This window comes from Chinchilla lanigera, unplaced genomic scaffold, assembly GCF_000276665.1.
Source record: "Chinchilla lanigera isolate Chin_1 unplaced genomic scaffold, ChiLan1.0 scaffold00012, whole genome shotgun sequence".
NCBI classification, from domain to species: Eukaryota; Metazoa; Chordata; class Mammalia; order Rodentia; family Chinchillidae; genus Chinchilla; species Chinchilla lanigera.
The window spans coordinates 9,351,407-9,375,161 of record NW_004955413.1 but is presented as its reverse complement, the minus strand read 5'-3'; the positions used below and the strand labels follow the sequence as shown (position 1 = coordinate 9,375,161).

The following is a 23,755-nucleotide window of genomic DNA, read 5'->3' as shown; positions in this document are numbered from 1 at the left end:
GGACTGGAGATATTGCTCAATGTCAAGGTCTTGGGCCCAATCCCCAGTACTGAATAACTCACTGGGCCACTTAATAACCTTCACATTTAAGATACTAACAAGAGCTGACACTATAGTAGTCACCATATGGCAGGAGTAGCCCCAGGCACTTTATAGGAGTAACTTATTTAACCCTCTCAAAAACCTAAAGCACACATTGTTCTTACGCCACTGAGCAAAAGAGGAAACCAAGGCTCAGAAGGAGTAAGTAACTTGTCCAAGGCCATGCAACTAGTTAAGAGGCTGTGCCAGGATTTGAACTCTGGCCCTGTGGCTCTCAAATTCACACACAGAACCACTCGGCCTAGCACGACAAAGACCGCGTACAAATCTTCCCATACAGCTGGGCCCTTAATGCCTCCCTGCACTCACCACTGTGCTCATCACAACCCCAGTGCCATGTAGTGAAGGCCCTGCTTCTTCACTGACAAATCCTCCCTGCTCCCTCAACACATGCTCCCGAGGGTCCGAGTTCCTCCTCAGCTTGCCTCCCTCTTAGGGACTCTCACTAAGAATCTCCCCTTCCTCCTTCACATTTGATCTTGTCTCTCTGCCTCTTCCCCCTCAGCCCGTAAACACATTCACAAGAACTACCTATAAAATAAAAATGATAAACAAAAGCAAAAACATAAAAATCCCTTTTGTCATTCATTTTTTAACTGAACTTAACTCTGGCCACTATCTCACTTAGTAACCCTGGGTAAATTGCTCCACAAGCCTTCAATTTCTGTATCTAAATAATGAGAGTACCAGACCAAAGTCTCTCAGGTCCTTCCAACTCCAATATTCTGTGGTCCTTCATGCAAAGAAGGTTTCTTTGAGCATGTTTACCAGAACTCAAACCAGTTTTTTCACTGTCCCCAACACTTGCTGCTAATTTTCTTCTAAGACCATTAAGCTGTTCTTCACTAGCATGCCCTACTCCCTCTGCATGCATTTCTCAAATCCTGGTTTTCTTTAAGACCTGGCTTAACTCCCACTGCTTCAGGATATCACGATCTTTAAGGCCTACAGAATTCTAGTTAAGCATTGTATTCATAGTGCCCTATCATTCATATTTTTTGCTGTGTACCTTCATTCTCTTACCCAGACTAAGCTCTCAAAGAACAAGAACAATGTCCCATCTCTCCATAACCCCCAATGAACCTCCCATTAAGTGAGTCTGCAGTATCTGCTCAGCAATGCTTGCCTGGCTAAGAGGCCATGCCACAGCCATTAGAGAAACTAGTGGTCAAGATACATTACAAACCACTATGGAAATCCATATGGAGATGCCTTGAAGAACTAAAATTAGAAATTCCTTTCGACCAAGGTAATTCCCTTCCAAGAAGCACCTTCCCAAAAGAGTTAAAGACATTCCTTACAGAGACACATGCATACCCATGTCTATAGCAGCACAATTCATAATAGCTCAATCTTTGAAGTAGCCCATATGTCTATCAACAGGTGAATGGATCAAGAAAATGTGGTACTTATATGCAATGAAATACTACTCTGCTATAATGAATAAATTCAAGTCATTTGTGGAAAAATGCACCTTGAAACTATAATATTAAGGGAAATAAATAAGACACACAAGCTTAAATATCAGGTCATTTTTCTAATGTAAGTATAAACACATTAAAGAGAAAAATAAGAGACAAATAATAGGAAACAGGGAGATAGGTCTTTTGTAAACAGGAGAGGGACCAAAAGACGGAGGGCGGGGCGCAGAAGGAGAGGAAAGGGGGGTGTGAAAAGAGTTAAGATGTGTTAACACACACACTTCAATCATATGTACTGCAAGTGTGTACTAATAGAAAAGTTTTTTTAATTTACAGGATGTTACAAGACTCTGACTGAAAGCAGCTCCCTTCATTTTTTTTCTTTCCCCTTCACATGTACAGATTTGTAAACATAAACTTTTAGTTCAAGAGCACCATCCAAATTTAACACCAGGAAAGTGTAGCTTTCTTTTATCTGATTCAGAAATACTAATGGCAATGCTTTCTTTTGATCTGAAGTGCAGTGATCACAGTAAGTGTAACTTTTGGATGTCTACCTGATTCAGGTTCTCTACTTCTACTTAATAAATAATCTCCATGGTTACTAAGATCCCATAATTGTCAACACAATCATGCCGCTTCCTCACACTTCTAGCCAAATTTCCAGGAAACACCTGGAATAATATCAGAGAGTTGGTATTTGATCAAAACTACATCCTTTGCCTCATTCATTTGGAAGTGACTAATTTGAACCCTTAGGTTTACCCTGAGTATGGATGTGTACATTGCAGGAGCTTGCTAACACTTACCAGCAGAGACACAATGGACTCATTAAATCACCAATGGAAACTCTGAAACAGTGTTCACATCCTCTGCTCCAAGAGAGCTACTTGAGGTATTGCGCAGTACTCTTACTACTGTTCTCTGTTTTGCAACAGTCCTGGTTAACTATAGGTTAAGTATCTTTTATTTAAAATGCTTGGGACCAGGGGCTGGGGATTTAGCTCAGCGGCAAAAGCGCCTGCCTGGCAAGTGCAAGGTCGTGAGTTCGGTTCCCGGTACCGGAGAAAAACCACACAAAAAAAAAAAAAAAAAAAAAAAAAAAAAATGCTTGGGACCAGAGTGTTCTGGATTTTGGAATATTTTGCATATACATAAGGAGGTGTCTTTGGGATGGGACCCAAGTATAAACACAAAATTTACTGATGTTTCAAATAAATGTTGTGTGCTGTGCATAGCACTATTTTTAGGGTACCTGCAACTCATCATATGAGGGCAAGTGTAGTAAGTAAATTTTTACATTGTGGCATTACATTGACACTAGAAAAGTTTTGGATTCTGGAGTATTTCAGGTTTTGGAGTTTTGGAATTAGGGATCTCCAACTTGTACTGACTTCTCAAAATCAGCTCCAAAGATCCTCAAACAGACCTTTAAACTCACTAGGCATGCTGGTACATGTCTATAATCTCAGCACTCAGGAGGCTGAGGCAGGAGGATTGCTGCCAGTTTGAGACCAGCCTGGGGTACACAGTGAGTTCAAGGCCAGTCTGAACTATATAACGAGACCTTGTCTCAAAAAAAAAGAACTTTAAACTCAATCTAATATTATTAAGTGGAAGCTCCAGAACACTGGCTTGAAACTCAGGTTACACACTAAAAGCATTAGAGCAGTATCTTAAATACGAATGCTCAGCTGCCTCTTCCCTGTCTCACTGCTCTACGAAGATTTTAATCTGATTGGCTGGGAGTGAAACCTAAGCATCATATTTTCTGAAAAGTACCTTAGCTATACTACATGGAAATATATTAGGTATAACAGCATTATAGCTATATTTTTTTAAAAGGGAATTCTATGTTAGCAGGAAACCTGGTGAAATTTAAATGAAGTCTCCATTTAGTTAATAGTATTGTACCAATGTTAACTTCCTGGTTTTGATCAACTGTACTAAAATTATATAAGATACTGATTTGGGGAGAACTTTCATGAGGAATATCCAGATACTCCCTGAAGTATTTTTGTGACTTTTTGCTAAGTCCAAAATTCATTCAAATTTAGAAGTTTTAAAATGTTACACATTTATTTTTAAAATTAAATTTATTTTCAACTAATACATAGAACCACAACTATACGTACTAATAGGTACTAACATGATGTTTCAATGCATGTATACACTGTGTTGTGTTCAAATCAGGTTAAAGCATGTATCTCCAAAAAGGTTTTATTTAAAAGAATCTTTACTTCTGAAAAATACGTACACAGATATTTATGAATGAAACAACATTATAAGACAGACTAACTGGGGAGGTGGCAGGGAGTGAGTGAGTTCTGGCTGACACAGCAGTGCTCACAACTGATGAATACAGTAACTAGATAACGAGTACACGCAACTTCACTGTATCAGTCTTCTTCAGGTATGTGCAGAGTTTTCCATCACCTGTACTGGAGGGACAAAATCTCAGGAGATCCTACACATACCTAAGACCAAGAAAAGCAGCTCTGAGGTCTTGACACAGTTGTATATAACAAGGAGCTCTGTTTGGTATACCAGCTACTGAATACTTTATTTAGCTCTCTGACAATGAGTCAACCACTTAATCTCTCTGTACCACACTTCCTACACTGGAAAACAAGATATGGAATACAGGACTTTTTTTAAAAAAGGCAATTTATTATTTTAAGATTATCTCTCGAGAGCTAATGTCAGGGTTAACTTCTAGTGCAATAGTCAAAAATAGTAAACTTTTATGTCTAGAAGAACCCTTCTAAGTTAATGTTCTAAAAAAACTTTACTTCTACAGAATGTTAGTAGATATAACCTAAAATAAGGGTTTTGAGGTCAAGTAAGTCTGAAAAATGCTGGTTCTTTTTGTAAGATACGTAAGAACTTTAAATAATACACATTATGCCTCTCCAAGGAGTGGTAACAAGACTGGAAAAGGTTGGCCTTCTTTACTTGGGACTAGTCTTTGTAGAAGTTATTTTGGAGAGCCGTGCTTCAGACCAATGGTTCCCAATCCTACCTAATGAAGAGTGGCATTAGTATTATTTGGTAAACTTAAGAAACAATTATTCAAAGACCACACCCTATACCCCATGAAGGGAGGGGAGAATTCAGTACTCACACAAAAGTATCCAAGTGAGTGGGGCATGGTGGCACAAGCCTATAACCCCAGCACTCTTGGAGGCTAAAGCAGGAAAGCTCTCAGGTTCAAACCTAGCCTGATGGCTTAGCAAGACTCAATCTCAAAATTTTTTTGAAGGAGGAGGGACTCCCTGGGCATGGAGCTCAGTGCAAAGGTCCAGGGTTCGAGCCCCAGTACCACAAAAAAAAAAAAAAAAAAAAAAAGCTATTGCTGATACATAGTAGTGTTTAGGAATTAGAGTTGTATGGACCGTAATACAGAAAAGCCAAATTTATAATATTCAAAAGCCCACATCAATACCAAACAATACAAAAGATCTTACTTAATAGTTCTCAAATACTACTATTTCATCCATGGGAGAAGAGTACTTAGATGCATACAAAATTTTAATGAAGTATTAAAATGTTAGAAGTGTTGGTCAACTTAAATCCATTAATATAATTAATGACTACTTCATAATTTCAAGGATAAATAATGTCTATTATTAACTGAAAAGTAATCTGTGTGTTTCTCCATGTCCACTTTCTTTTACCAGAATTAATGACCCAAGGCCATTCCGTTAAATTTAGAGAGTGCCGTTCACACACACGGCTTCTCTAAGACAGAGCTCCTGGCCTTTTCTTTATATGACACTATCTCAAGCATCAGGAAAATCTGATTGGAAACTTTGGAAAATGTATTTACTCATACCCTGGTGCTCCCAGAACTATGCCATTCAGTGACCTGGTCAATAATACACTTCAGTGCTTAAAAGAACCACCGATTTACTGCAATTGGTAATTGCACAACATTTGTACCAAGTTCTTTAGTTCACTAAGTATTTTCACATGAATTATACTGTGTCTTTCCTCACAAAAGCCTTGTGGATTAAGTAGGCATAATTATTTCTATGCAACCCATAAGAACCCTAGCTTTTCATGTGCTAATACAGTGAAAAATGTAACTGAGGGAGATATCAAGGCTTCAACTTTCAAAGAAATAATAACCTACTAGAAAAGAAAATATAAGGTATTTACAAGAAACAGCTAAAGTCAACTCAAAGCTGTAATGTCAGCCGAGCAAATTAGCATGGCTGGACACATACTAACAACAGCTAATACTTACTAAGCAATTTCACTGTCACTCAACTCTTGGGGTAGGTTACTACTATCACCCTCATTTTTCATGAATAAACTGAGACAAAAAGAAGTTAAGTACCTGCCTAACCAAATTATAGTGAGCCAGGATTTAAACTCCAGGTTGGCCTAGCTTTGTGGATCACTCTTTTCATCATCACATTTTACTGCTCAGAAAGAATCTCCCCAAACCAAGGAAGACAAATATCATATCTTAAATGGAGAACGACCACTTTCCATAAAGCTCGGATCACTGGCTACGCTGCCCAGTAGAAAAGGAATCAGAAGTTACAGAGATTCATGATGACTCAGCAACGCTCCTTCCCCACAGTACATTACCTCCTTGATTCGTTTAACCAAAGCATTCTGATCAAAAGCAACAGCCTCCGCACACTGGTGTAGGTGATCCTGGTACCGGAGACAGAGCTGCAGCACCTGCTGAGAATCCAGTTTCTCCAATTTGGCATTTGTTGGGGAAGTCTGGCCACTCAACAGCCCTTCAACACAGAAAAAGAGAACGAAATGAAATGAAGTTTCTGCTAATATATTTGTAAATAAAACTAGTATAATGATTTCATTGAAGGGAGGGGAAGACATTTAATCTTGTGTCTTTTGCTGTACACTAATCAGTCCAACTATCATTTATGGAGCATCTAATCACTTCTGCCAAGTGCAGCACTCCTGTGCATTATTTTTCACACTCATACCTCAGAAAATAAATTACTGTTTGCCTCATTTGACAGATGAGCCAGCTGAGACGCAGAGAGACTGAGTAACTACCAAAGTCATGTAGCTAGTAAATTGTTTCTCCAAGAGAGACCTTATGCTACCAGTACTTGCAGGTATTAGGAATAAAAATTCCATTGATCAGATGATGTATTAATTTCTTTTAATAATTAAAATGGTTGTCTGAAAAACTAATACTGTAAAATGTGTAAGAAAACTAAGAGGAAATTCTAAAATGATAAAATAAGTGGGGTGTTAACTAATACGACCAACTCATTCTTTACACTTTCTTTCAATATGACTTTAGCAACATAACTCTTCTGAATTTAACACAGGGCATTACATTGTTAAAGCCTTTCATATATAATTACCTGATTTTTCTTTCTAGAACAGGGTAACATTATTAGCATTTACAGAAGAAGAATCAAGCCAGGTGCACTGCTGCACACCTGTAATCCAAGCACTTAGGGAGGCTGAGGCAGGAAGATTTCAAGATCAAGTCTGATTTGGGCAACTCAGTGGGACCCTATCTCAAAATAAGAAAGGAGCAAGGAAAGGAAGAGAGCGGGAGAGGGAGGAAGAGGGAAACAAAGAAAGGGGAAAAGCAAGAAGACAGGGAGAAAAGGAGGGAAGGAGGGAAGAACGGAGGAGGGAGGGAGGAAGACAGAGGGGGCTGGGGATGTACAATAGGTCAGTGGCAGAATGCCCTTGGGTTTAATCCTAGTACTTGAATACCCTGCCTACACAGGACAAGACTCACTTACAGAGGCTAAGGGACTTGCCCATGGTCAGAAAGCAAAGCACTGACTAGAACCTAAGCCTAAAGACTTTTGGTCAATGCTGCCAATGCATCAGTCTCAAACCTTTAGGTGTCAGCATCCTTTTAAATTCTCACAAATTACTGTGGGCTTCAAAGAGCTCTTGTTTACATGAGTTAAATTTATAACTATTCACCTATTAATTAAACCTGGGGAAATTCCTAAATACTAAATCACTTGAAAACAATAACACCATTACAAATAACTTATTTTAAGAAAAATAGCTATATTTTTCCAAAACAAAGCAAGAGAAATGGGACTAGGTTATATTTTTGTCTTTTTAGTTAATGTCTGCCTTAATGGAAAAGAGCTGGATTCTTATATCTGACTCTGTATTTAAACTGTTGCTATTTACCTCAGGAAACTTCTGGAAAACTCCGCAATAGACATGTAAGGGAATGGGAGTGATTTGCACATAATGTCTAAGTATTACTGCAAAAATAGATTTGACCTCACATACTCCCCGGCAGGGCCTCAAGGCTCTTCGACATTCATTCCCCACCACACTCTGAGAACCACCATGCATGCCATGCCGACTCACACTAGAGCCAGTGGCACAGTGCAAGGCACAGGGAATACAGGTTACCATGGGGCCCATGCTGGGGCATCACTCGGGCAGACCTGCCCCATCAAAGCTTATCTTATCCACTGCAGTGTTCCATGAACCAACTTCAAGCCCTCACTGCTCTGATGCATTGGGGCTTAAGCCAATGATTTCTCCCCCAAAGATGGCTGACAGGACAGGCCCCACCCAGAGAAGCCTCTGCCGTGCTGGTCAGTGCTCTCAGGTCTGTCGTGGACTGAAGAACAGATGGCAGAGCTGGAAGCCCTGCATCACACACTGGCTGATCCACTGCAGTCCTAACACAGAAGCTTATCAGCTGCTCGAACTGAACATATATCCAGGTAGTGCCTTGGGTGAATTTGGTAGTAGTGTAATGAGGGATTTATGTTTTTTTTACTGAAAATTTTATTAAGATCTGTACATTCTTTACCCAGTTTCCCACAATGGTAATCTCTAATATCATGTCATAACCAGGATCCTGACATTGATGCAATCTACTAATACTCAGATTTCCCCATTTTATTTATACTCATTTATGTATTTGGTTCCATACATTTTTTCGTATGTGTAGGTTCATGTATCCACCCACACAGTCAGATTCTAAAAAGTTCCATCACATGAAAATGTTACATAAACAGAATAATACAGTACGTAACCTTTGGTGTATGGAGTTTTTACCAACATAATAGATTAGACACTTTTATTTTACAGGTGCAAGGCAGAAGACATTTTTATACATCATTGATGTACCATTAATTTGTTTTTTTATTTCTTAGTATTCCATAGTATGTGTATACCAGAGTATGTTCAACCATGAGCCCACTGAAGGATACTTGGACTGTTTCCACTTTGGGACTACTACAAATAAAGCAGCTATGAGCAGTCATACACATATGTTTTTGTATAAACATAGCTTCTCATGTCTCTGAGATACATGTCCAAGAATGCAAGTACAGGATCATATTATTTAATAAGAAAATGCCAATTTCCCAGAGTGCCTATACAAAGGAAGGGGAATTTTTCAGGCTAATAAATCTAATAAAATTATCAATAGATAGCTTACCAATGGCAAGAAATGTAGGACCAGGACAGCAAACCAGGGGGAAATCTTTGCTATCGGTTTAAGAGTGAAAGAAGAGGAAGGAAACATCAAGGAAAGAGGAATGAATGATTCTGTACTATCAATAGTGGGCCATGATAATGCTATAAAGAAAACATGGATAAATTCAACAATAGTAAAATGCTTCATGGTGAAAAATACAAGTTAAAAAATCTGAAAATCTGAGGAAAATGTTTGCAAAGGGTAATCTTCTTAATATATGAAGAGTTCCTAGCAACTGGCAAAAAAGAAAAAGAAAAAGAAAAACTAACAAAGGATATGGAAAGGCATTTCATAAAAAATGAAATACCAATGCCTTAAGCAGAAGATGCACAACTCATCCATAACAAAAACAAAACTTCACTGCACAGCACGGGAGAGGCTGAGGCACAAGGATCACAAGTTTGAGGCCAGCCTTGTCTACATAGTGAGTTCAAAGCCAGCCTGAATGACACAGCGAGACCCTATCTCAAAACAGAAAACAACAAAACAAAATGAAAATTTCATTACAAGCCCATTTCTTATTTGTCAAATTGGTAAAAATCCAAAAGCATGAAAAACCTCCTATAGGTGCACTGTGAAGAAACAGTCTTTGCTGACTAGTATGTAAACTGTTGACATCGCTATGGAGGGTACTTTGGTGTGGATCTAGTAATTTCCTACTAGGAATTTACACATACATTACCACACATGCTAAATGACATTTAATGTCCATGTAAGAATGTTCACTGTGGCAGAGACAGTAACAGGAAAAGGTCAGCAACAGCCCCCATGTCCACCAATAAGGGACATGTTAAGTCTTAGTATATCCATAAATAATATATGAACCTAAGAAAGAATGAAAAAGCTCTCTAAGTACTCTCATGGAAAAAATATCCATAAGATAAGAGTACTAAAAAGTATATATAAAATGGAGTGTGTGATCACTGTGTCAAAATGGGAAGGGTACAAGTAAAATATATGTTCAAATTTACTTATGTTTACATAAAGAACCATTTAGCAGAATTAAGTCAGTGAGCAAGGACGGAGAGAGACACCTTGACAGTACACTTCTACCCTTTTTCCCCAGTGCTGGGGACTGCACCAGGGCCTTCTCACTGAGCTGCATGCCCAGCGCTTTTCATTTTTTATTTTGACACAGAGTGCTATTAAGATACCTAGGCAGGGCGCAAACTCATGATCCTCTTGCTTCAATCTCCCAAGAGTGCTGGGATTAAAGGTGTGGGTCAGGGTCACCACATCTATCTTTAACACAATTTTAAAAACCAAATGAATGCATTTCTCCTTAAAAACTTTTTAAATAAATAAACTCATTTTAACAAAAAATAATCAAGGTCTTTCCCATTAATATCAGTAAGGTCTTCTTAGGCAGTTCTCTCTTCCACTCCAGGCACCCCATTCTCTCTAAAAACCAGTTCTATGTCCTTCATTCTCACCAAGGCTTACATGGCCAACACACCTTAAAATAGTTTTTTCTCCAAGGTGACTAAAAGTGTGGTAATACACTCTGGGAAGCTGAGGCAGGACTTTGCGCCCAACCTGAGCAACTTAGCAACTGTCTCAAACTAAAAAATAATAAAGGGTTGCAGATGCAGCTCAGTGCAAAGGGCCTGGGTTTAAGCTCTAGTCCTACACACACACACACACACACACACACACACACACACACACACACACCTCAAAGTGTGGTAATATCGTACAGTGGTTGAGGAGACCGTGTGTTGTTTCATCTCTTCAACTTTTGTGCCTCAAACAGCACTTCACATATAAAAGATCTTGAAGTCAGAGCACAGGGATGCAGGACTCCCAGGAGAGACCTGGAGAAGACTTGAGAGAAGAAAGTTTCCTGGGGTCTCTGTGCTACATGTGCCCCTCTCCACCCCAAGCAGGAGGCCCTGTCCCAGTCTGGACCTGATCTTCCAAGATGAATGCATTATCTTTATCGCATTATCTCCAGTGCTTGAGCAGACTGTTGCAGTCCAGAGGAGGAAAGTGACAGGGTCAGAAGGCTGAAACAGAGAGCCAAGAGACCAAGCTTAGCTGACAGAACAAAACCCTTAATGCAGAAAGGGACAAGGGTAGGATTTGAGAAGGTTGCCGGGTCTAAAAAGCACACTAACGTGTTTAAATTGCCTAGCCAACTTCAAAGTAAAAAGTATTACACTTCAAGTCATTCTACCAAGCCACAACCGTACCCTTGCCTAACCATCTACAAGCAAAACCCAGGTACATGGATCTATCATCAGAAGGTGCTTCCTTGACTTGCAAATCTTCAAAATCTGTCATAAATCCTGCCCTGGGCCACAAGAGAAACAAGATAGGACAGTGGACAAAAAAAAAAAAAAAAAAACAGGCCACTTTTTCTACTGAATTGACAAAATGATGGCAAATCAGGCAAATTGTGGAGACAATGAATACATTTTACTCTCACTATACCGGGCGAGCAAACCATCTCCATCTCCCTTGTATTGATGGTTGATCCTCTCCCGTATCTTTTGATAAAGGAGGAGGAGGACAGAAAGCTGAATAAATTTAGAGATGGTAAATTCTGTCATTTTGAGGAGAACAAAAGCTGTCACTCATTGGGAGCATTTTATTCTGAACACACACGGTTCAAAGGTTTTGATTTTTGAAGAACGCTTTACAGGTGCATTCTCCCGTGCCCTCAACCTACCGCTTCCCTGCTGTCTCGCTCGCACAACCCTACTCATTCACACGCCTCACCCGGGCTGTGAGGGCTCCTGGACTTATACCCATTTAAGTTCTTTCCTACACTCTAATAATTAAACCATTATTACTAATATGGAATGAATTATATACCATTCTTGAAATCATCTTTAAATAATTTTGTAATTATTTATAGTTACAATTTTTCTTTTTTACGTTTTATTATGAAAATTTTCAAATTATACAAAGGTAGGGGGAAAAGCATACCCAAACACCACTATCTAGATTCAACAACTAATGTTATGGCATATCTACATCTCAGTATAAAATTTTTTTCTTTTGTTGAGCCATTAAAAAGTTATAATCATCACTGGGCATGGTGATACACACCCATAATCCCAGCACTCTGAGCCCGAGGCAGGAGGATCACAAGTTGAAGCCAAGCCTGGACAACTCAGTGACTTCATGATACCGTATCCCAGAATGAGAGGGAAGGAGGAGGGGAAAGGGAGGGGGAGAGCGAGAGAGAAAGAGGGAGAAGGGGTGGGTCACTGCAGCCATGATGTGGAAGGATGTATTCTTGTCTCAGCTCCTTTCTTTTCTCTCTCTGCTTCCTGGCTGTCAAGGGAAGAGCAGCTGTCCTTCACCAGGCCTTACCAGCATGCTGCTTCTGTCTTGGGGCCAACTATGGACTAAATCCTCTAAAAACTGTCAAATGAGCATCTCCTCCTTGCTGTCATCCACTGGTCTGTATGTCTGTTTTTGTATACTAGTATCACGCTATTTGTCTACTCCAATTTTGCAGTATGTTTTGAACTGAAGTATTGTGATACCTACAGCTTTCCTCCTTTTGCTGAGGGTTGCTTTAGCTATTCTAGGTCTCTGTGGTTTCAATTTTAGACATTTTTTTCTCCTGTGAAGAATGTCTTTGGTATTTTGATAGGAAATACACTGAATTTATAGATAGATTTGGATAGTATGTATATTTTAGCAACATTAATTCTTCCAACCAATGAACATGGGACGTCTTTCCATTTTTGACTGTGTATCCTTTTTAGTATCTTTCATTAGTGGTTTGTGATTCTCACTGTGGAGATCATTCCTTTCCTCAGTTAAACTTATTCCTTAAAAAAAAATTTGGTAGCTATTGTGAATGGGATTTCTTAGCAATTTCATTATTTTTGTATAAAATGTTCCAGGAGGCTGAGACAGAAGCTCACAAGTTCCAGCCTAACCTGGGCAACTTATGACTCACGAAGACCCTGTCTCAAAAAAAAAAAAAAATAAAGACTAGCAACGTACCTCAGTATAAAGGCTCTGGGTTCCATCCCTAGCACTGCAAAATAAAAGTATTAGTTCATATTTCTGTATATACAACGTATAAAGATATAACACTGTAACATCCAACAACTGAAAAGGGTGGGAACTGAGCAGTAAAAGAGCATTTCTTTGTATGTTACTGAAGTCAGGCTCATAAATTAAAATGAGTACTATAACTTTAGGATATCAAACACAACCCTTATGGTAACCACGAAGAACATAGCTATAGAATATACATGAAAGGAAATGATAAAGGAATTTAAACATTTCACTGTTCAAAATCAACTAAACACACATGATGTCTATATAATAAATGAGGAATAAAAATGCTATATAAGGCAGTGATGGTGAATCTATGGCATACGTGTACAGCTAGCTACCTGTTATCATTTAAAGCTCTAAAAGGTTGGCCATCACTACATAAGGCATACATGAAACAAATAGCAACGTTATATAAGTCCCACTTATCAATAATAACTTCAAATGTATATGGATTAAGCACTCCAATCAAAAGATAAGAGATTGGCAGAATGGAATAAAAAATGTGATCCAACTACATGCTTGCCTCCAAGAGACTAATTTTGAAAATGAAAGGATTGGGAGTGGGGGGTATTCCATGCAAAGAGTAAAGAAGAAAACACAGAAGGCAGGGGTAACTATACAGATTTCAGACAAAATATACTTTAAATCAAAAAGATTACAAGAGACAAAAAACATGTTAAGAAAATGTTTGCTATAGCAAGAAAAATTATAAATGACAAATAATGACACACTGTCAAAATTTATGATGCAAAAACTGACAGAGGGGCTGGGGATTTAGCTCAACAGCACAGCGCCTGCCTGGCAAGCACAAGGTTGTGAGTTCGATTCCCGGTACCGGAAGAAAACAAAAAAAACAAAACCTGACAGAATTGGAGAGAGAAATAGATCCACAATAATAACCAGAGACTTCAATAGCCCACTTTTAATACTGGAGAGGACGATCAGAGAGAAAGTAAGAAAGCAACATAAGTAAAAGAGCAACTCACAATAAAGCAAGTAGATTTATTAGACACAAAACACTGTGTCTTATAGCCACAGAATCTTACAGCCCTAGCACACATATTCTTCTCAAGGAGACACTTTCCAGGATGTGACCATATGTTAGGTTACATATTCAATAGATCTTATACGATACAAATCATACAAAGATTCTTCTCTCACAATGAGATGAAATTAGGAATCGGTAACAGAAGGAAAACTGGAAAATCCACAAACTTGTGGAGATTAAACATTATACCCTTAAGAAATTCATCAGAAGGAAGGGGCTGAGGATTTAGCTCAGTGGCACAGCGCCTGCCTGGCAAACGCGAGGTTGTGAGTTCGATTCCCGGTACCGGAAAAAAAAAAGAAAAAAGCAAGAAATTCATCAGAAGGAATCACTAGGGAAATTTTAAAACACCTAGAGATGAAAATACAACATACCAAAATTTAGGAGATGCAGTGAACTGCCCTACAGAGGAGTTTTAAAGCTACAGTGCACATGTGTATCACAGTCCTGAACACAGCCTGGGCAATTTGTCACTTAAACTGTCTGAAAAAGAAGAGAAAAAAAAAAGCTGAGGATGTAGCTCAGGTACCCTGGTTCAATCACCAGTAGAGGCGAGAAAAAGCTTACATTAAAAAAAAAAAAAAATCTCAAATCAGTAACCTAGCTTTACAATTTAACAATTTAGAAAAAGAAAATCTGAACCCACAGGTAGCAGAAGGACAGAATTAAATTTTTTTTTTTTTTTTTTTTTGGTCTTTTTGAGAAAGGGTCTCACTATGAAGTTTAGACTGGCCTTGAGCTCACTTTGTAGCCCAGGCTCAGAATTAATTATTAACTAATAGCGATATTAAAAATAGGAGCTGGGCATGGTGGCACACACCTGTAATCCCAGCACTTAGGAGGCTGAGGCAGAAGGATCACTGCGAGTTCGAGGCCAGCCTGGGCTACAAAGTGAGCTCAAGGGCAGCCTGAACTGCACAGTGAAACCTTGTCTCAAAAAGACCAACGGGGAAAAAAAAAAAAAAAAAGGACAGAAAAACTGTCAACAAAACCAAAAGTTGACTCTTTGAAAAGATCATTAAAATTATCAAACTTTTTTTTTAGAGACACTAAGGAAAAAAACCCTCAAATTACTAAAATCATTCTTTTTCTTTGTTTTGTTGACACTGGAATCAAATGTAGGGCTTAGCACATGTTAGGCACTTTTCCACTGAGCTACACCCCCAGCCATCAAATTACTAAAATCAAATATGAAAGTGGGAACATCATCAACTCTTTGGAAATCAAGAGGTTTTTATATGAGTAACTCTACAACAATAAGTTTGATAACCTAGATAAAAGTAAATTCCTAGAAACATAGAACATGCTAAGATTAAACCACAAAAGAAACAGAAAAATCTGATCTGACCAGTAACTACTAAGGAAGTTGAATAAATAATTAAAAATCTCTGAAGAAAGAAAAGCCCTGAATATAACAGTTCTAATGGTGAAGTCTATCAATCATTTAAAATAAGAAATGGCATTAAACCTTCTCAAAATTCTCTTCTAAAGAGGAGGGGACATACCCAAATTCAACTAAGAGGCAAGTATGTATTATAGCATTATCGAAGCTGGATAAAAACACAAGAAAACTACAGACCAATATCATCTATGAACACTGATGGAAAAATCCTCAACAAAACAATAGCAAATCGAATTCAGGAACATATTAAAAGGATTATACACCATGACCAAGTGAGATTTATTCCTAGCATGAGATGGTGACTGAACATATGAAAATCAGTGTAATATACCACATTAAAAGACTGAAGGGAAGAAAAAAACTCATGATCATTTCAAATGATGCAGAGAAAGTTTATGACTAAATTCAACACCTTTGCTTGGTTAAAAGAACATTCAACAAACTAAAAATAGGAGGAAATTATTGTAACATTAATTAAAACCTGTTATGAGAAGCCCACCATAAACACTGCACTCAGTGTGAAGAACTGGGAATGCTGCTCAGTGGTACAGTGCCTACCCAGCATATGCAAGGTTTTGGGGCAGTGATGTGGACAACTAAACTAAAAGTTTTTCCACTAATGGGAAAAAAGGAAGAATGCCTATTTTCACTACTTCTCTTTAACACAGTACTGGAAGTTTTAACCAGAACAATTAAGCATGAAAAGAAATAAAAGGCATCCAAATTGGACAGAAAGAGGTAAAATTATTTCTGTTCATAGAGGATATGATCTTATATACAGAGTCTATAAATATATTGCTAGAACTAATACTGTAAAAAAAAATTCAGTAAAGTATCAACACTCAAAAAAATCAGCGGGGGGCTGGGGATATAGCTCAGCAGCACAGCACCTGCCTGGCAGGTGCAAGGTTGTGAGTTCAATTCTTAGTACTGGAAAAAAAAAATCAGCTGCATTTTATAGACTAACAATAAATAATCCCAAAAGGAAATTAAGAAAACAACTTCATCTGCCATCATATCAATAAAATAAAATAAAATAAAATATTTAGACATCAGCAGATCAATGTAATCCCTTTTAAAATCCCAAGGACATTTTTTGAAGAAATAACAACTATCCTAAAATTCACACTGTATCACAAGAGATCCTGAAAGCCAAAACAATCCTGAAAAGAACAAAGATGAAGGACTCACACTTTCTAAATTCTGAACTTACTATAAAACTACAGTAACTGTATTAGCTTTCCCACTGTTAGGACAAAATACTCAACACTTACAACTTAAAAGAGGAGAGGTGTGTTTGGCTCATGGTCCATGACTGGAGGGCCCCAAGACAGAAACATTATGGCAGAAGGGCATAGCAGAGCAAAGCTGCTCGCTTCATGGTGGACAGGAAGCAGAGCAAGGATCAGCATGCCAGCAAGACATACCCACCAAAGGCATGACGCACCCAGTAACCTCTCCGTCTGTGCGTTTCCCAACAGCACCTTCAGCTGTGAATGTCAGTGGACCAGTCAGTCCACTGATGCATATAGTGCCCCATGATCCAACTATCCCTTCAGGAGTCTCTGAATCCAGTCATGCTGACAATGAAGATAACTGGCACAGTAAACAAAACAGTGTGATACTGGCATAAACACAGACATATAGATTGACACATTACACAGGCCAGAAATAACCCTCATACATATAATTCAATGATTTTTGACAAAGATGCCAAATCCAACTAGCAAAGAACCAGTCTTTTCAATAAAAGGTGCTAAGAAAACTAGATATCTATATGCAAAAAAAAAATGATGTTGGCCCTTTATCTAACACCATTTGCAAAAATTAAAATGGATTCATGTCCTAAACGTAAGACCTAAAACAATAAAATGGTTATTGGTTTTACTATAGTTTCCTATTGAAGAAAGTATAAGGCAAGAGCTTCATGATACTGAATTTAGCAATGACTTCTTAGATGACACAAAAAGGCGAAGAAAACAAAAGAAAAATAGACAAATTGGACTTTATGAAGATTTTGACATGTCACACATCAAAAGACACTATCAATAGAGTAAAAAGACAACCCACAAAATGGGATTCTGTTTTTTTGTTTTGTTTTGTTTTTTGTAGTGCTGAGGATTGAACCCAAGGCCTCATGCATGCTAGATAAGCACTCCAGCACTGAGCTACCTCACTCCATTTATATTTTTATATATATATATAAATATATACCATCTATACCATCTATACCAAATATATATCATCTATACCAAATATATACCATATATATATGGTAAAGAATTAATAATCAGAATATAGACACTTAGTAACAGGAACAAGAACAATTCAAAAATAGGCAAAGGAGTTGAATAGATATTTCTCCAAAGATGCTATATAAATGGCCAATAAGCACATGAAAAGATGTCTAATTATCATTAATAATCAGAAAATTCCAATTCAATACTAAAACAAGACACTATCTCACACCCATTAGGATGCCTACTTTCAAAACACACACACACACACAAAAAAAAAAAAACAAAAAACCCTACACACAGAAAGTAAGTGTTAGTATGGACATACAACACTTCTGCATTGTCAGAGGGATATAAAATAATATACCTACTGGAGGAAAGAAAACAACTAAACACAGATTTACCATATGACCTAGTAATTCCAACTCTAAATATGTATCCAAAAGAATTAAAAAGCAGTGTCTTAAAGAGATATTTATACACGTATGTCCACAGAGCAGCAGTATCATTCACAATAGATGAAAACACAACTCAAATTTCCACTGATGGGTGAATAGATAGGCAAAATGTATACTCTTTAAAAAGGAATTTCTTTTATTCATTTTGAAGAATTTCTTTTATTCATTTTATAATATATACATATATACACTATATATGTACATAGTATACTATATATATCGTACACACATACATGTGTACACACACACACAGAGGACTAAGGAAATTCTGACTTATGCCACAACATGGATGAATCTTGAAGATATCACATTATATGAAATAAGTCAGCCACAAGAAAAGAATCACTGCATGATTCCCTTTACGTGAGATACACTGAATAGTCAAACTCATAGAAAAATAACACAGAATAGTAATTGCCAGGGGCTGGAAGGAGGGGAAATGGGAAGTTACTGTTTCATGGACACAGAGTTTCATTTTTCACAAACTGACAAGAGTTCTGGAGATGGATGGCAGTGACAGGTGCACAACAATATGAATACACTTACTACCCCTGAACTGTATTTTAAAAAATGGTTAAGATGGTAAATTTTATGTTAAATGTATTTTACTATAATGAAAAGTACAGGAAAAACACACAGAATTAGCACCTCAACCAGCAATTCCACTCTAGTGATACCCAAAAGAACTAATGCAGAGACTAAACACCTATCTAAACACCTCTGAGCAGCACTATTCCCAAGAGCTGCTGTAAGTGCAGACCTTGAATGTCTTCCATGTATTAAAGCCTATGTATTAAAGCCTATGTATTAAAGGCTTGATCCCCAACATGGCTTTAAGAAATGGGGCCTGTGCAAGGAAGGTAGGTCCTGGGAGGTGCGCATTTGATGGGATAATGGCACCCTAGCTCCTCCTCCTTCCTTTTTCTTCCCAGCTATGAGGCAAATAGGCTTCCTCTGTCATGAATTCCCACTATGATATGCTGCCTTGCCACACGCCCACAACCAACTGATCATGGGCTGAAACTTCTAAAACTATGGGCCAAAATTAACCTTTCTTCTTTTGAAGTTGATTCTATCAGGTACAATATTCTGTAACAGTAATGGAAAGCAGGCTAATACAAAAGACAAGGCAGAAACAACCCAGAGGTCTAGTGATTGACAAATGGATAAATAAAACCCAGTATACAAAATGGAGTAATATTTAAGCTTAAATAAAGAACAAAATTCTGATATGTGCTAGAACCTAAGTGAACCTTCGAAACACTGTTAAAATAAGCCCAAACAAAGACAAATATTGTATGACTCCACTTGCATGAGGTAAATAGCATAGTGAAATTCATGAGAAACTAAGTAGAATAATGTTTGTCAGGGCTAGGGGTAAGGGGCTTGAGAAGTTACTGTTTACTGGGTACAGATTTGGGATAACGGGATAATCGAAAATTATCAATTTAGGATAATGGAAAAGCTTTGGAGATGGATGCAGTGACACTGAACAACAACGTGAATGTACTTAATGCCACAGAGCTGTATGCTCAAAAAATTAGGAACTTGATAAATTTTAGGTATGAGCATTTTATAATAAAGTTGGGTACACTGATTTTAATTTTTCCTTAACAAAAATATTCCACAGTACTCCTCTAATAAGGAGGCAGAGGGGGAAAAATGTGATCAATAGGAAACAAAATGAAAACTATATAATGATAAACAAAGGAAAAATAAGTTTCATTTCCTCCTCTGAAAACAAGAATTGAATCATGTTTTAGAAGTTTAAACTTCCAAAATTTCATGTTTCTAAGGAAGGAGAATGAAGTATTAATCTAAACTGTTACGCCATGCTTCTTTTAACCCAGGATCAGGACTCATTGAAAATTATTTACAAAAAGGAAAGTATTTAAATTCAGAAAACCCTCACTCAGTATGAAAATAAAATAAACAAACATTATAAACATTCACCATCTGATGGGAAAATCCTTCAACAGCTCTCGCTGCATGAAGGCAGAAAGCCCACTCTGTCTCACTTGTCTGGAAGAATGAATGCCAGCCTGTAAGAATGGGCCGTGTGGGTCCTCCCCACAACTTGGCAGCTGGCACTCTCCAAACCCAGGTGTTCTCCATTTCTGAACCACCAATAACCCAGAACCAGATAAAGTTGTTTGGAGCACAAAAGGCTTGTTTACTTTCTAAAAGTCTGCTTTCTGGAACTGAAACTTTCTTCTGAAAATTGTCTTTTAACACATTACTTACAGCAGTCTGAAATATACACAATTTCTTACAAATACTGACCTTGTGGAGCATACTAGGACAAATGACAGGATGGGGAATGTGGCATCAAGTTAGGGATCTGAAACTAATAAATTAACACCCCTCCTTTGAGATTTGCAACAAAAATGAATCACTTTAAATAAATCAAAAGGAGTACTAGCAAAGGACGGAGGAGGAGGCCGAGATACTCATGCCAGAACTTTTCTTGCTCAAAGGAGTTATCCTTCTTGCAGGTGTTAACTCATGGATTCCTGGAAGAATCACATACTCTGTCCTCCAGTGATTAATGGGAAACAGGATTGTTTACACTGAGGAAAGCAAGTTCTTACTTATTAGTGGCTTCAAATGCCAAGGTAACACTGTTAACTTATAACAGATATTGTAATTTCTGAGAACAAAATTGGTTTCAGAAAAAAACAAAACAAAACAAAAAAAACCCCTAATTTTTCCACATATGAAGTCTCCTAGTAAGGAAACAATCTCAATTTCTATCTACTCCGGTTATGCCCAATTAAAAGGAAATACGAACAAAGTATTCCTTCCTTAGAGAGTTAAGACCCAAGGAGCTGGCAACAAAACTGTCACATAGCCTGCCTGGCAAAGCGCAAGGTCATGAGTTCGGTTCCCAGTACCAGAGAAAAAAAACCAAAAAAAAAAAACCTGTCACATATGCAAGCCTCCTGGCCTATTATTCCAAGAAGCTGAAGAACAAGAGTCTTTTTTACCCACCTGCCTTGCCAACAGAAGTTCTGCTCATCTGCATACCCACCCTACACTCAAAACTGGGAGCAAATGTAGCAAAATAGGGGCTTCTACCAGGTGCATTCCCTGTAACAGCAACTTCCAGGGAAGTGCTGCTGAGGCAGCAGCAGAAGCAAACTTGTGGCAAAGTCCAGTCTAATGCCAGCCAGGGCTGACTGGGGCAAAGTGGTGGCGCAGGCTCAGTTCTGTGGACTCCCGCCCCCTCCCCCCGTGAGAAGTGAACCCGGGGCCTTTACACTAAGCTACCGTTCAGCCTTTAATTTTTTTTTTTTTTTTTTTTAATTTTGACACAGGATCTAAACTGCTAAACTGCCAAGGCTAAACTCAAACCTGAGATCCTCCTGCTTGAGCCTCTTCAGAGTGCTGGGATTACAGGCATGTGCTACCAATGCCCAGCTAGGATTTCCATCATTATACTTGACCACATAGCCCACAGTATGATTCCAGAGCTCTCTGGGGATTCTGAAGGCTACCCACTACCCTTTACTGAATTCTTTATCTGCTTAAATCAGCCAGAAAATCTGACAGTCAGACTTAACTTTGACTTCCATATCAGTAAAAGGGATTATACTATAAACCTTAAAGGTAGCTGAAAGATTAAATAAGGATTAATTTATACATTGTGGTTCCCTGTAAACAAAAATCCATGTTACTATAACTTACTAAAATTTCACTATATGTTAGGCACTATATAAAGTACTTTCGCGGCTGGGGATTTAGCTCAGCGGCAAAGTGCCTGCCTGGCAAGCACAAGGTTGTGAGTTCGGTTCCCGGTACCGGAGAAAAACCAAAAAAGAAAAAAAAAAGTACTTTCTTTTCATTTCATGAATCAGAAAAACAATATCTTGTTTAAATGTCAATGTGATCTTGGGAGGCAGATTATCCCCTATACTGAGTAAGTCATTGTAATTACAGTCACGACTTTAAAAAACCACAGTGATGGAAATAAGTGCTGGAATTAATGGAAAGAAAAAATGCTGTACATTAATGGTTTCTGATGGCAGAAACTGCAGTTCAAAGGAGATAAAGTAGCCAAACCATGAGAGCTCTAAGGTGTCGCCAGTTCTTGAAATTGTAATGCCCATGATTCGACGACTTACTTGCAGAACTTATTAAAAATACTACTTTCCTCCTAACTTATGCTTAGGCAGTTTTGCTTACTGAGATTTGCTAATACTTTGGGACCAACATGTTTTCAGTAGCAATATAGTTCATTTGAGACCAAGTCCTTCCCTGTGGGCTGTACCTCGAGAACGCACTTGGTTACTGGTTCACTTTGGGCCTTTACCACAGAATGCACGTTGAGGATTAGCCCTAAGATTCCTGCTCTCCCCAGCTACCTGTCAAGGTCCTTGTGAGAAAGCCCTTATCTCGACTTACACAAAGAGGTCTCTATATGGGCCTGTTATTTCCTTCTTATAATGTTCTTATTATATTGTTCTTATTATAATGAGGAATGCCGACATTTGGATGAGTTCTGCTAACACACAACTGCTACTTGCTATTGTTTGAATATGACTCCTCCAAAATTCACATAGCCGTGAATACTTCTCTTCCCACAAATGGGGTTAGGTGCCCTTATAAAAGGACATGAAGGAGGGCATTCCCTTTTTTGCCCTCCTGCCATGTGGAAGACAAAGTATTACTCCCCTATGAAGACACTATCTTGAAAGCAGAGACTGGACCCTCTCCAGATGACAAATTTGTCTCTTGATCTTGGACTTCCCAGGCTCCAAAATGACAAGAAATAAACGTCTGCTCTTTATAACTTACACATTCTCAGGCATTTTGTTGCCGCTGAACAAAAAGACTAAGACAGTGCTCCCTTGGGCCTCAGCTGAAAGATCTTTAATAACTTCTAAGAGTCAAATGCCCAGTTACTCCATTCTACTTTCCCCCTTACAAAATTCTTAATTTAAATTTATTTTTCTTTTAAGGAGAGTTACACATTCTCTTCATATCTCTCCACAGAACCGAACTCATTCCTGTCTCTGAAGTAAACTTACGTCACCCACATTTGAAGATATGGGCTCTCCTTGTAGAAGTACTGAATGAGCCCTTATCTATACAATCACTTGACGGCAGCCTTTTGAAGATTCAGCAAAGGCAGTTATATGGAGCCACAAGATAAAAGCAATACCAAAGGTCAACAAACCAAGCCTGGGACTTTGTTCCTTTCTCCTAGCAGTAACGTAAAAACATCCCATCATCACTCAGTCCACGTTTGATCGATCTAGGGTAATTAAACCATTACACAGCAGCTCCATGAGTTGGTTCTCTGATCCCTGGTCTCAAGTTCACCGTGATAACGTATTTGAATCCCTACGTGACCATAAACATCAAGATTTCTATCCCAAGGCTAAGCTAAGAGGTTTTCACATTGAGTCCACTAAGCATGTGTGTCACTGCCTCTGACACACAGTAGAAGACACCGAAGTTATAAAAGTTCAAACTTTTCCCACTACCTAAAGCACACAGCTGTGAAAACATGTCTCTTTATGGAATATGCTGGTTGAGAATATTCAAGGAAAAACTATGTAATTATTTGTTACCCTATTCTAATTCT

At 38.2% G+C, this 23,755-nt stretch overlaps 1 protein-coding gene and 1 long non-coding RNA gene across 4 annotated transcripts in view; one reads left to right on the top strand and one right to left on the bottom strand.

The window, feature by feature from the left end:
* Borcs5 (BLOC-1 related complex subunit 5) overlaps positions 1-23,755 on the bottom strand; it is an 89,613-nt gene that overhangs the window by 24,217 nt on the left and 41,641 nt on the right. For all 3 annotated transcript variants that reach the window (XM_013511430.1, XM_005378962.2, XM_005378964.2), the window contains exon 3: positions 6,123-6,280. In XM_013511430.1, the coding sequence (XP_013366884.1) occupies positions 6,123-6,280 (158 nt within the window). The remainder of the gene's footprint in view (positions 1-6,122; positions 6,281-23,755) is intronic.
* Positions 8,060-23,642, top strand: LOC102015497. Its single transcript, XR_260073.2, has 4 exons — positions 8,060-8,233; positions 12,285-12,404; positions 20,661-20,780; positions 23,161-23,642. It is a non-coding gene; the product is annotated as an uncharacterized LOC102015497 (long non-coding RNA).